The sequence below is a fragment of the Melopsittacus undulatus genome, chromosome 8 (assembly GCF_012275295.1).
Source record: "Melopsittacus undulatus isolate bMelUnd1 chromosome 8, bMelUnd1.mat.Z, whole genome shotgun sequence".
Taxonomy (NCBI): domain Eukaryota; kingdom Metazoa; phylum Chordata; class Aves; order Psittaciformes; family Psittaculidae; genus Melopsittacus; species Melopsittacus undulatus.
In genome coordinates this window covers 43,583,776-43,596,928 of record NC_047534.1, presented here as the reverse complement: position 1 = coordinate 43,596,928, position 13,153 = coordinate 43,583,776, and the positions used below count along the sequence as shown (strand labels likewise).

General features: G+C 38.5%; 1 protein-coding gene across 1 annotated transcript; it reads left to right on the top strand.

The window, feature by feature from the left end:
- The first annotated feature begins 7,094 nt into the window (after positions 1-7,094).
- On the top strand, positions 7,095-8,075 carry B3GALT1 (beta-1,3-galactosyltransferase 1). The gene has a single exon (XM_005152628.3). The coding sequence runs from the start codon at positions 7,095-7,097 to the stop codon at positions 8,073-8,075; it is 981 nt and encodes a 326-aa protein (XP_005152685.1).
- The last annotated feature ends 5,078 nt before the right edge of the window (positions 8,076-13,153 follow it).

Below are 13,153 nucleotides of genomic sequence, written 5' to 3'. Positions count from 1 at the left end.
AAAGACAGTCCTCAGAGCCTGGTCTGTCATCTCCTTCCACATGGAGTCAGCTGAGTGATACCACTATTGGAGGCTTTGGAGAAGGACTAGGTTTTGCACACTTTGACCAAGAGCCTTGTTTTCAAAAAAATGACCAAAACATTAAGAGGGCTACTGAAAATGCTGAGAGATGCCAAATGGGATTTGTAATAAATAAATAAATAAACAAACAAACAACCAACCCACATGAATGCCAGATTTTATGAAATTGTACTTTCTTTTTCTGGCTTGCAAACCAACTGTGAATGCTTTGCTTTTATGAAATACCCAAACCCAGACAGGTGCAGCATCCAGTTTGGACAAGCTTGAGTCTTGATCACCACTTTGTCCTCCACCACCAGCAGAGGGGGTTCTCCAGAGCCAGGTTTATTCAGAGTCAGCTTTTCTAGGAAGAAAATGCAGATGAAGCAGCCCCATGTAGCCACATCTGGTGCAGACCAGGCTCTTGGTAACCACAACAGAAGGCAGCTACTCCCCAGTCATACTAAGGCAAATCGTTATCACCCAACTCCCTGAGGAGTGCTCTGTGTGTAAGAAAAAACCTGCCCGAGCAGTGTGTGGCCAACCTAGCAGCTCTGAGGTCTGCTCAGAGAAAGCAGGGAAATCTTTTCTGCATAGAAAATACTTCCTGAGCTGCAAAACTTGGATGCAAATTTATAGCTACAAAGCTCCTGATGTACAAACCAAACCAGAGAGAAAAGCTACTCAAACCAACACTGAGATTCCACCTTTGTACCTTGCCAGCCAATGAATGGTCTTTCATGCCAAGCTCACATTTCCTAAACAGTAAGTTAGCCCACTCCCTTCAGCCATGGTAAATCTGACATTTGCATTGATCAGATTATTCCTAAATACTTCTTACATTTGTTTGATCTTCTACAATTAAAAATTGTACTTCTCAGCTTAGTCATGGTGGAAACTTTCCTTTTTAACTTGTAATAATTCATTCCGAAGCATGAGAATAAAAGCAATGAAAATAAAGTTTAATTGGTTTACATAGGGTAACTCAGCACTTGAAGAAGAACAGAAAATTCTGGTTACATAGAGATATATTAATTGAAAAAATACAAGGTGGAATATACAAAAAAATCACTCATGCAGATTTGCTTTCCTTTCTATACTTGCAGATGTTGAGCTTACTTTTAACTCTTAGACTTTGTAGTAGCTCTTTCAAGGCTGAAGAAGTTTCAGAAGCATGGGCACATTTACTGGAAGTTTTAAAACCTGCATTTTCCATGTGTAAGACTCAGAAGCTTTTCATAAAATTCCCTAATGCATAGTCATTCTTAGCTTTCGTTCACATTAAGAGCAGGCAGCGAATATTGAAAAATAATTTATAAGTCCCAAATTTATTTCCAGAGATCTATTGTTCAATTCAGCAATGAAATACATTAAAACAGAACTATTAGTTTGAAAGAATCACTTGTTCAAATACTTGCTTTCACATTCAGTTACCGCCTGGGGTAAAGCCCACCATCAGTACTTCTATGAACAAGGAATGATTTTCTATGCACAAACGGCATATCTTAAAACACAGCCCGATTTTCAGAAAACATGTTGCATTCCTTGTTGCATTCGAAGGCGGGCATGGGAAGGGGCTCTTTTAACACAGGGCAATTGGGATGCCTCAAAGTGGAACTGATATTTCTAAAAAACACAGACCTGAAATGAATGCTTGTACTTTTCTCCCCTCAACCCAAGACTGTGGCTCTTACATCTGTTACAGTCCCTCTCCACATATATCCTAGAGAGTAAGGTCTTTCTTTGCAGCATTGCTTTGGTTTCAGGCCCATTACACCCAGGCACAGCAGAAGTATTCAGAATATTTAAGAAACCTTCAAATGAAGTTGCTGGAGAGGAGTCTGCAGTCTCCTGTTAAATCACCTCTGCCATCTGTCCAGTATTTCCTCAAGAAATTACTATGAAAACATACAGCCAAGAACATAACAGCATCCACAGATTTCTTTGTAGATGTGTTCTTAATGTTCAGGATAATTTTCTTCTCAACAAGATTCGGTAATAATCACAGACTTTTCCTTTGGTAATTTAAGGACTTAGTAAACGTGGAAGACATTTCAGTGTCTCGGTCTGTATACGGATGAAAGCCATGATCATACAAAACTCTCACAAAAATCTCTCTTTGGGGAAAATGAGAAGAGTTTGCCACATTGAGTAAATAATTTAGCAGCTGCATTCCCTCTTTTATTCAGGGAAAGGAATAAGTACATTTTGACAGAGATGCACAGCATTAATTTGACTCAGGCTCTGCCTAACGGGCTCCTGGGTGTCAAGGTAAGCTGCTGCAGCCTCCCTTGGTTTCTCAGCCAGGGTCATCCCCAGGGCTCAGCATCCTGGCTGCCTCCACTCAGCACCTCTATTATGCCTCAGGAGTAAATAGCAACATACATGGTATGGGTTACAACTGTGGTCAGGCTTCAATAGCTGTGGTTTCTATCATGTGCATCCACCATAATCTAATTACATTAATGCAACTGCACTTAGATAGGATGCGCTTTCTTGAAAGAGAAATACCAACAACATTTCAGCAGAGACGGCAGTGTTCCAAAATATTGGCAGAATACTGCAGCTGGCGAGTAACGGTTGCTGAACTCATTTGATGTCTGCCTTAAAATTGCCCGTGAACAGTTTGCAAGATTCTGAAATGTGCTCATTATCTGCAGGATTATTCTTGATGTGCAGTCAGCTTGTATAAAGTTTGCTGCAAATACAGTCTCCATCAGGTTAATTACTCACAGAAGTTACACAGTGCTGCTTTCTGTACTCCAACAGGGTGGCTTCTCTGGCTCACACAGCACAAGCTGTGAATAGTACAATTAACCGCATGACTTTGATGCACAATATGGAAGTGTGATGTTAAACATTTGCTTTTTACAGTCATCTACTCTAGCAAAGTTTAAGCCTTTTATTACTGATAGTATAATAGCCAGGTTGGGAAAGAGACAGATTGAATTAAAACATTTTTTAAGATAAGGATCCAAGACCTTAACACTGCTGATGCCCTGATAAAAAGCTTTCTTTCACCCCAGAGAACAAAGGAAAGGAGGTGACACTTTCCTTTACCTGTGCCAGTATCCCCAAACATGATGCACCCAATCCCAACTGACAGAAGACCAAGCTGATAAAAGCTTTCTGCTCTCCCTGTGACAACCCATATCCAGCTGCTAGAGGGTCTTCAAATTTCAACACCAAATTCAAGGCCATCATGGCAAAACTACAAAATATACTGAATTCAGTATCAGGCACTTGTTTAGGTCTTTGATGAGCTAGCATAGTCTTCAATAACAGAATTTGGTAATCTTTAAATTCTTGACTGCTAAATCACCACAGAATATGTATTTTCCTGCTTAGTTCATGTTTTCCTGCCTAATCGATCTATTTTCTTGCTTGTGCAAGCTAAACATTATTGGAATTTCTATGCAGGAACAATGAGTGTTACTAGAAATAATTTGTAGGAGCATTTGCCCTATGGCCAAAAAACAACCCTAAAACCACCTAACATAGCTGCTTATCTAACCCCCTCTGGGAACCTACAAAGAGGGAGAGATTAGCCCTGAAGGTGCCAATAATCTCAGCTAAAACAGCAGACCAAAACTGCTCAGCAAATTTCATTATGTTTGCAGTATTTGCCAATTTTGTTTGTGCTATTTTCTTCCAAATGTGTTGCCCATATATAGAAAAAAGATCTGGTAAAGCAGGAAGGTGAACTTTAATCTTCATATCTTAACCTCACAGTCGAGTATGAATAGCTGAGAGACACATCACAGGAAAGAAGGAAGCTGTCTTCTTGTTTTTCACCACAATCTTCCTGAAAAATAATTAAATCTAAAACTTCACTCATCAGGAAAATTACAGCTAGTTCCCTCTTAACCACTTCATCTGCACTCCAAAATTACCACAGAAAAAGATAAACTTGTTTCAAGAGATAGCAATCCAAGGATCAATAAAAGAAATACTCATCTTGGACAGTTACCTGTAGCTTTCATAACCAAGCAAAAAAATTATCTACAATAGCTTGGAATCTTTCTTCAAAATAGTCTAAGGATTTTGTGGCCTCTAATCCTTTCAGAGTACACAAGATTGGACATAGCAGCCAATTACTGCTGTACAGACATCGCTGGACTGAAAAGTTGTTTTCTGTAATTTTGTGGTTTGTAACAAGCACTGGTTACAATTTTCCTCTCGCTCAGCTATTTGTTCAGTACTGATGGTAACTAATGCACATACTGTTATTAAAGAAATACATATAAGATACATGATTAGAGAATGCAATATAGCTTCATCATATGCAAAATATTAGAGGTATTTAGAATAGAATCATAGAATAGTTAGGGTTGGAAGGGACCTTAAGATCATCAAGTTCCAACCCCCCTGCCATGGTCAAGGATACCTCACACTAAACCATGTCACGCACAAGGCTTCGTCCATCCTGGCCTTGAACACTGCCAGGGATGGAGCATTCACAACCTCCCTGGGCAGCCCATTCCAGTGCCCCACCACCCTCACAGGAAAGAATTTCTTCCTTATATCCAATCTAAACCTCCCTGTTTAAGTTTTAACCTGTTACCCCTTGTCCTGTCACTACAGTAAGCCTTTTGTGAGCCTTAATGCTGGAGTCCATTAAATACTGTGACCCACATAGCCCTCACACTACATCTCAAATCCACTTCTGTATTTCTTTCTTAACACAGTCTTCTAGACCTTATACTTCTATGGTTTTGATACATTATAGGATTTCACATTTGTTCTTTTTCCTGCTGGGGTTTATGGTGGGGGCAGTTATCAGTGATTCACAACTAAGCTAGAAAGAAAACCAACCTACCAGATCTGGGAAGTGTTTTGCCTTTCTCACAGCTGTGTCTCAGTGACCCCAGTGGGTTGATATAGCAGGACAGATCTCCTCTCCAGACATTACAGTAGGCATTTGTGTATATATTTATCACAACTGTATTTATTTAGAAGGATATACGTGTATGTGCCAAGATCACTGTGTTTTGCAGCCCTATGGGGCAGTTAAAGGCTTCACTTATATATACTGCTACCACTTGGTGGGAGTGGATCAGAAACCTCAAGTCTTATGACAAATAATGAAGGACATCATATTCAACCTCTACCTCATTAAACTGCCTCAGTATTAGGGAAAGACTGATTGAAATCGATGAAGCTCTGTAACAGGCCACAAATTCACATTATCCTATTTCATGGAAGGAGAAAGGGGTAGGTAGGTTCTGGTCATTAAATAATTAAAAGTGTGCATAATGAAGACTAGCAGGACAGTACTACCTATAAATCTGTAAGGAGAATATAGTCTGCACATATTAAGCAAACATTCAGATTGTTTCTCTGCTGTTTTCACATCTCAGTGTGAAATAGTGGCACAGGGTAACAGCACTGTAATTCTGACAGCCTACACAAAGAAGGTCTGCACAGACCCTAGGTCACCTGGCAGGAGACCCTGCCACAGGGCCACCCTCTCACTCAGTTTTGGAGAAGAGATCATACCTACCCAAGATGGGGGAATGACAGGCTCCTTAAGAGGCATTTTGATACAGTAATCCAAGCAACATGTTGAAGCCATGTGGAAACAGAAAGGACTCTCCCAAGATAGGTCTTCTCCTTTTCAGCTGAATCCATATATAGTTTGTTCTGTCCAAAGTAAATACTAAATATTTCAAAGACTGTTGTGTAAAGCTCGTCTGTTGCATGCGTCTACTATCCTTTAGCACTGAAAAAATGCAGTGGCAAAACCAAGGAATGCAGAGCCTACAGGCACCCTCCAGCTACTGGTGTGCCTTGAAGGAGTCAGCACTGATCCAGCAGGCTTAATGCAGCTTATCTCATTTCCATGAAACAGTGATAAACAGAAATGGTTCCCAGGAAACATGCTAAGAGCAAAGGAAGCTTCGGGGCTGGCATATTCCCCACATCTGGGGAAGCTTCAAAGCTCCTTAGTGCCAGAGGCAAGGCTGGTGCAGCAGCAGGGATGCAAGAACCCCAGCCAGGTAGGCAAGTGCTCTGGCATGCTGGTCAGTGAAATGATACTGTTAATAGGCTGCCATCACAATTTGTCTTACATGGTATATCAATGATGTTTGCTCATGAAATGTAAAGACTGGTTTTGGGGGAGAGGAGAAGGAAGCCATCAAGAATAACTGAAATACATTCATTTATTTCTAGACTTTTATGAAGTCTACTCCAGCCCTGATCTTTACATGGGTAAGACAACATACGTTATCTATCTCCTGCATCTTTACCGAGTTCAGTTCTTTACCGAGTTCAGTTCTTTACCAAGCACACCAAAGTGTGCTCTTGTTAGCAGGACTGACATTAATAATATTTAAACCAAATGAAATTTGTAGGCATCCATATGTATATTTGCAACTAATGCTATTAATCCTAAATTAGAGTATATGATTTTTCATTTTTTAAATAACTTTTAAATGTTCCATGGCATATTTTGAAAGACTTTCCAGAAAAAAAATGCTAGCAAGCAAGAAAATGCTAGGAACCAGAAAATTATTTTCATATACTTTTAAAATTACCTAAATAGCCAACATACTATGCATGCTATACTTCTTTTATAATCTATGAGAAATTATCAATCATAAAAGCATGACTTCATGTTGTACTGCTATATTCTAGTTGCACTATCTTTCACCGTGGTACCTAATGAGATTAAAAGCAGGATAGCCAAGAAGTGCATTAAGACATTTAGCTTATTAATGTCCAATCATATTTAAACTAATTTTTCTTGCTGTTGGCTTTTATGATCTAGCAATGGAAATTTTTTCTTTATATTTTTCAGAAATAACAGAAAATTCCAAGAAATGGAAGCCGCTGCTAGTAAAAGAAGAAAAGCTGAGTACCACCACAGTTAATAGCTCCTATTTGAGATCCATGAATGATTACAGAGTCACTTTCCTATATCGAACTTTCAAGTTTCATTAATAATATGCTGCCTTCCTGGGACACAGGTGCACTCCTGATACAAAGGCTATTTATTCATTGCATGGAGGAATAGAGGAGCTAGAGGAACAATGGCTTCAAAGGTCTCATGCTTATACGTCTTGACAGTAGTTTGCTGGGCAAGTGCTCTCTGGTACTTAAGTATAACTCGCCCTACTTCTTCCTACACTGGCCACAGACAGGTCAGTAGCATAACCATAGCCAGAAAAAATGTTTCCTTTGGCAACATAAGAACTCGACCCATAAATCCTCATTCCTTTGAGTTTCTTATCAATGAACCCAACAAATGTGAGAAGAGCATCCCTTTCTTGGTCATTCTTATCAGCACAACTCACAAAGAGTTTGATGCAAGGCAAGCCATTCGAGAAACGTGGGGAGATGAAAACAACTTTAAAGGAATCAAAATTGCTACACTATTTCTTCTTGGGAAAAACACAGATCCAGTGTTAAATCAAATGGTAGAGCAAGAAAGCCAAATTTTTCATGACATTATTGTGGAGGATTTTATTGACTCTTATCATAACCTCACTCTGAAAACATTGATGGGGATGAGGTGGGTAGCAACATTTTGTTCAAAAGCAAAGTACGTTATGAAGACAGACAGTGATATTTTTGTAAATATGGATAATCTTATTTATAAGCTGCTCAAACCTAACACCAAGCCAAGGAGAAGGTACTTCACTGGTTACGTTATAAATGGAGGGCCAATAAGAGATGTTCGCAGTAAGTGGTATATGCCGAGAGATTTGTATCCCGACAGCAATTACCCACCCTTCTGTTCAGGTACAGGCTACATTTTTTCAGCTGATGTAGCAGAACTGATTTACAAAACCTCCCTTCATACCAGACTTCTTCACCTTGAAGATGTGTATGTCGGACTCTGTCTTCGGAAGCTGGGCATTCACCCTTTCCAAAACAGTGGCTTCAATCACTGGAAAATGGCCTACAGCTTGTGCAGGTACCGCAGGGTGATCACAGTGCACCAGATAACACCAGAAGAAATGCACAGAATTTGGAATGACATGTCCAGCAAGAAACATCTTAGATGCTAAGATTTTTACATATGTAAATACTTTTTTTAAAAAAGAAATTTTGGTTTAGTCTGGTTATTTTTTGACAATGTGGTCTGCTGATTTACAGGTTAAACTGTGGGATACTGTGAGAGGATTTTTAATGACTGATTTTTCATTCTCGTTTTGACTACTGGTTTACAGACTTCAGGCTCTTTTCATCAGGACATTACACCAACTGAAAGGATCTAGAGTCAAATCTCACATTTTGTATATTATCCTCTATCACACATATCAGCTCCTGCATCTGTATGTAAAAGGACAGTAATAAACTGTTACAAGCTGCTTAACAGTTCATGCCCCAGCCTCTGAGATAACACTCAGACTCTAAGAAATGAAGACAAACATACTTTCATTCCTCTTAACACCCTACACCCATGTGTATTTAGAAGTTTGTTAAGAAACTGAGCAGTATACATTTGCACTGACCTGTACCAACATGTATATTTTATAGTACAATGTATGCAGTTCCCAAACAGCTTACTGATGGTATAATAACAGAATATAGACAAGTAAGAACATCAAAGTCTCATAAACCTTAGAAAAAAAACACACACTGAAGTATATATTTATCAACCAAGTGGTATTCCTTTAAATTATTTCAGAAGATACCCCATTACTTTCCACTGCCTAAAGGAACTCTAAAAGATATAATACCATTTTAAAATAAAGTAGCATCTGTAGATGAAATAGGACAGGAGAGATGTATGGAAAACTACCTGAGAAAACATACATGAGAAAAGCATGAATGTCTTTCAATTTCATAGCAAGGCAGTGTTTTTCATTAGTATCAGTGGATCTCTCATTGTCTTGCATAAGCAATATATATTGAGTGACAAGCATCAATAAGCAGCATATTTCTTCAGCATTGTTCAGTGCACTATTTACTGACAAAAAGTAACACAAAAGCAGCTTTTTGACAGTAAGCTCTGCTTTTTGCTACATGAATGAGATTCTCTGGATTTTTAATGGTGTAGAAAAGTAGGATCTCAAGAGATTCCCCAGAGCATAAAACAGAAATTAAATACACAACATTTTATTCAAGTTTCATAATGTACTTATGTCTTTTGAATATGAATGTTAATGAAATGTCATGAAAATTATATCAAGGAAATTTTTTGGTAAATTCAAGCAACCTCTATTCAGCACCTTCTAACAAAGAGTTAAAATATTACATTTCTCAACAAATAACTTGGATTGAAGAATTCATAAACAAATTACACTTATAAAAAATTTACCAAATATATTACTAGCTGCAGGTTATTCAAACTGTCCACAGCACACACACGTCTCATTCGTTTCAGCTGACATTATGTGTAATATATGAAAAACTGTTAAGTCTGTATGTTATTCAGGATGTCTATAAAGTTGTCAGAAATTAACTGAGTAAGAATTTAAAGGAAAACTCTGACCTGACTTTGTCATAGGTGTACATAGCTCTTTACAACAGTAAAAAGGGAATGAAGACGCTACCCCAAAAGGTTTGCAGTTTCATGACAAATTGTTAGTCCTATTCATTGATGCAGCACTATCATTTTGAAAGGAACTACTTGTAAGTAAGGTAAACTGTACCCGGCCTTCAAGCCACAAGCAGTTTTTCAAACAAATGTACTTCAGATCTAAAGGTGAAGCTACACAACAGACAGCCCAGGAGTTACTGCTTATCAACAGCAGCTTGTGCACCCTTTATAAATAAAGATCAGCAATTTTATATAAAAATATTGACTGTCTTGCAGCATAATTAAGATTTATCCTTCCCTAGTTGACCTAATCCTAGTTAAAGTTGCTCTTGCTCCCTATAAAACCCAGAACTCTAGCTAAACAAGGTCCAACTGATAGCATAGATGAATATAACACATACACAAATTGGGTGAAGTTCAGCTTTTGTTACCCAAGCCCTAGAATATGCTTGTATAAAAAGGGAAACAAGGGTGGAATTCATCCCCAGCCATCAGGTAGATCAGACAGCATGGATGTCATCCTACCAGGAACACACTTCGTAATAACTCCAACCTGAAGGGTGCAGTCACTTCTGCCATCCCTCTGCACAGCGCAGTAATTTGGGGTTTCTGAATCCACAACCAAATGGATTTGATGGCCTTACTTCTGCTCATGCTTGTGGCTTTGAAAGACAGCAGGGCTCCCAATCCAGATACCTCAGGGCTTGAGAGGCATGGTAGGAAGCCTTGAATTTCTCCTAGTACAAGTAGACTGCATTAACGATTGGTAGGTAGCCTTTGAAAACTGTGTCTGAAAAAAAATGTATCTCCTGCCATTTATAAATAGATAGATCTTCAGAAATGTAAATGTTCATCTTGAACCTGATGTACATAGTTCTAAGGCATTTTCCTCTGTATTCAGCTGTATATATGTGTAAAGTCTGCTTGCTATGTAATATTCTGTTATGCATGGAGCTGAGATAGGCGTTATATTTGTCCAGTGTTTCAAGAGCCTTAAGCATGTGTGCCCTAACTTTTGAATGTACAAGATTTTTTTCTTTCATTCACAAGTGAATTTAAAAGAACACAACAAAAGCCTAGTTTTCTACGTCTGTTAATTTTCTAATACTAGACTTCACTAGCTTGTTACACTGAACAAATTTATTATTTTCTCTTTGCTCAGAAACTGCAATATTGCAACCTAGAAAGGGAGCAATATGTCTGTATACACATAGGGGAAACTTGCTACCCTTCCACTCAGTAGTATTTGTGCCACATGGGGTACTGTTAACAAACAAGCATTTGCATTAGGCGTCCTTTAATGAAAGAAATATTCACGTTACTTAAACGTCATTTAATTTCACTGGGCATGGGAAAGATGACAACTAGGTTAAAACATGCTGGCTTCTAGTCACTTCAGAAGTGTGATTATAATCACATTTTGATTCCAGAACATAAATGGACAAAGCACATTGGTTGAGGATGCGGGGGGGAAGCTCCTCTCTTTTAGGAGGAGTTTTTCCCAAAAGCATTTTTTTGCTAAAAGCCTGAGAGTATTTCAACAGAAGTCTCAAGGTTCATTTTCCATCTTTCCTAATAATAAGTATCAATTTTGGTTCTTTATTGGGATTTTTTTGTCTTTATAATGTAGATGGCAATGGCAATTTGTAAATGAAGAGTGTAATTAACTAGAAAAGCTTGTCAACAGTAACCGAACATTACGTGTAACATTATATATGGCTGTACTTATGTATTTATTTGTCTAAACTGTATATATTGTTTTATCTATAGTGTCTGTAGGAGTGCATTCTTTTAAAGTATTATTTACAGTTTTGCGGGATTGCCAGCAAAGCTGCTAATCGAGATACTATTTTTTTGTATCAATGTCAAATAAAAAAAAAATGAGAACAAAAATTAAAAACTGAAGGTGTTCTGTAAGTTTTCTTCTTCACTTCTTTCTAGAAATGCAAAGGGTATTATCTGAAAACACAATACCAGGGAATAGGTTCAGTTTTCATAGGGGAGAATATGGTGCTGTAAAAGCAGATCTTTAAAAAATAGTTGGAAAAAATGCAGCACACTTACAAATCATAGAGAGATCCTTTGAAACAACTAAGAGGTTCACATACACGAGAAACCCCTCCAATCACTTTCATTTTTCTGTCATTTTCACCGTGGCAGCCCGAGTCTAATTGCAACACTTACATGGTGTTTAATTAATATACAGCTTGGAGATATACAGATATTAGCACTAGTAGGGTGGATTTTGTGTAGCTTGATTATCTTAATTACAAGCATTCTATTTTCTCATTTACTTAATTGATTGTCATAGATTTCCAACAAAAATTGCACTGCCCTAGAGTGAAAAGACTAAGGAAAAAAAAAATCCCAATGACAAAAAATCCCAACTTAAAACCACTGAAGTTGGACTACTCAAGCAGCAATGTGCCACTAAAGGCAATCAGTATGACAGGAAACATTGTACAAAATACTACCTACTTCTCTTGTTAAAAGTGGGAATTTAGGAAATGGAAGAAGAGTTATCTGGAGGAAAATTTAAGAAAAAAAAAGAAAAGAAAAAAGAATGTGCCTTACTGATTCAGCTGCACCTGTAATAGAGTTGTCTCAAGTATCTTCTCTGATGACATGGCTAACACAGGAAAAAAAAGATCCATTTTTATACTAGGTCTGAGTGTTAACTGACTCAACATTATAATTCTGCCTCACCTGAAAGAGCTAAGGAGAGCAAAAAAGCAATTTGTCATGTGAGATTTATCCTTGAGCATTTATTCTGCAAAGGCAGTGGTACATATCAAGCTGTGCAGAATTATGTGCTGTCAGCTTGTAATGCAGCTTTTATCTGGGGGAGGCAAGTATCCCAAACTTGAGGTGTGCTGAGTAACAACTACCAGTTCTGCAGCTAAATCAAGAATAATTCCAATCCCTACATCCCTTTTTCTTTAGGAGTGCCTTCCCCTGGCTCATTTTCTAGCATGACCGCTTTCCTCAAAGTGAAAGCAGATCTCTTGGGTACCTCAGTATAGCAGTAAAAGGGGGAAAACAGAGAGCTCTCTACAGTAGCATTTGGGAAGTACTAGCAGGCCCAGAGTACAAAATCATTTAGCACAACAGCCATTCTCTTTTGGCAATAAAGATAGCAGCCATGTAAGTAACGTAAGCCACAACCAGCGGAACTCATCCATCTTGATACACCAGCCATAGGGCTCAAGTGCATCATGCACAGACAGAATCATAGAATAGTTAGGGTTGGAAAAGACCTCAAGATCATCTAGTTCCAACCCCCCTGCCATGGGCAGGGACACCTCACACTAAACCATATCACCCAAGGCTTCATCCAACCTGGCCTTGAACACTGCCAGGGATGGAGCATTCACAACCTCCCTGGGCAACCCATTCCAGTGCCTCACCACCCTAACAGTAAAGAATTTCTTCCTTATATCCAATCTAAACCTCCTCTGTTTAAGTTTTAACCTGTTATCCCTTATCCTATCATTACAATTCCTAATGAAGAGTCCCTCCCTAGAATCCCTATAGGTCCCCTTCAGGTACCGGAAGGCTGCTATAAGGTCTCCACGCAGCCTTCTCTTCTCCAGGCTGAAC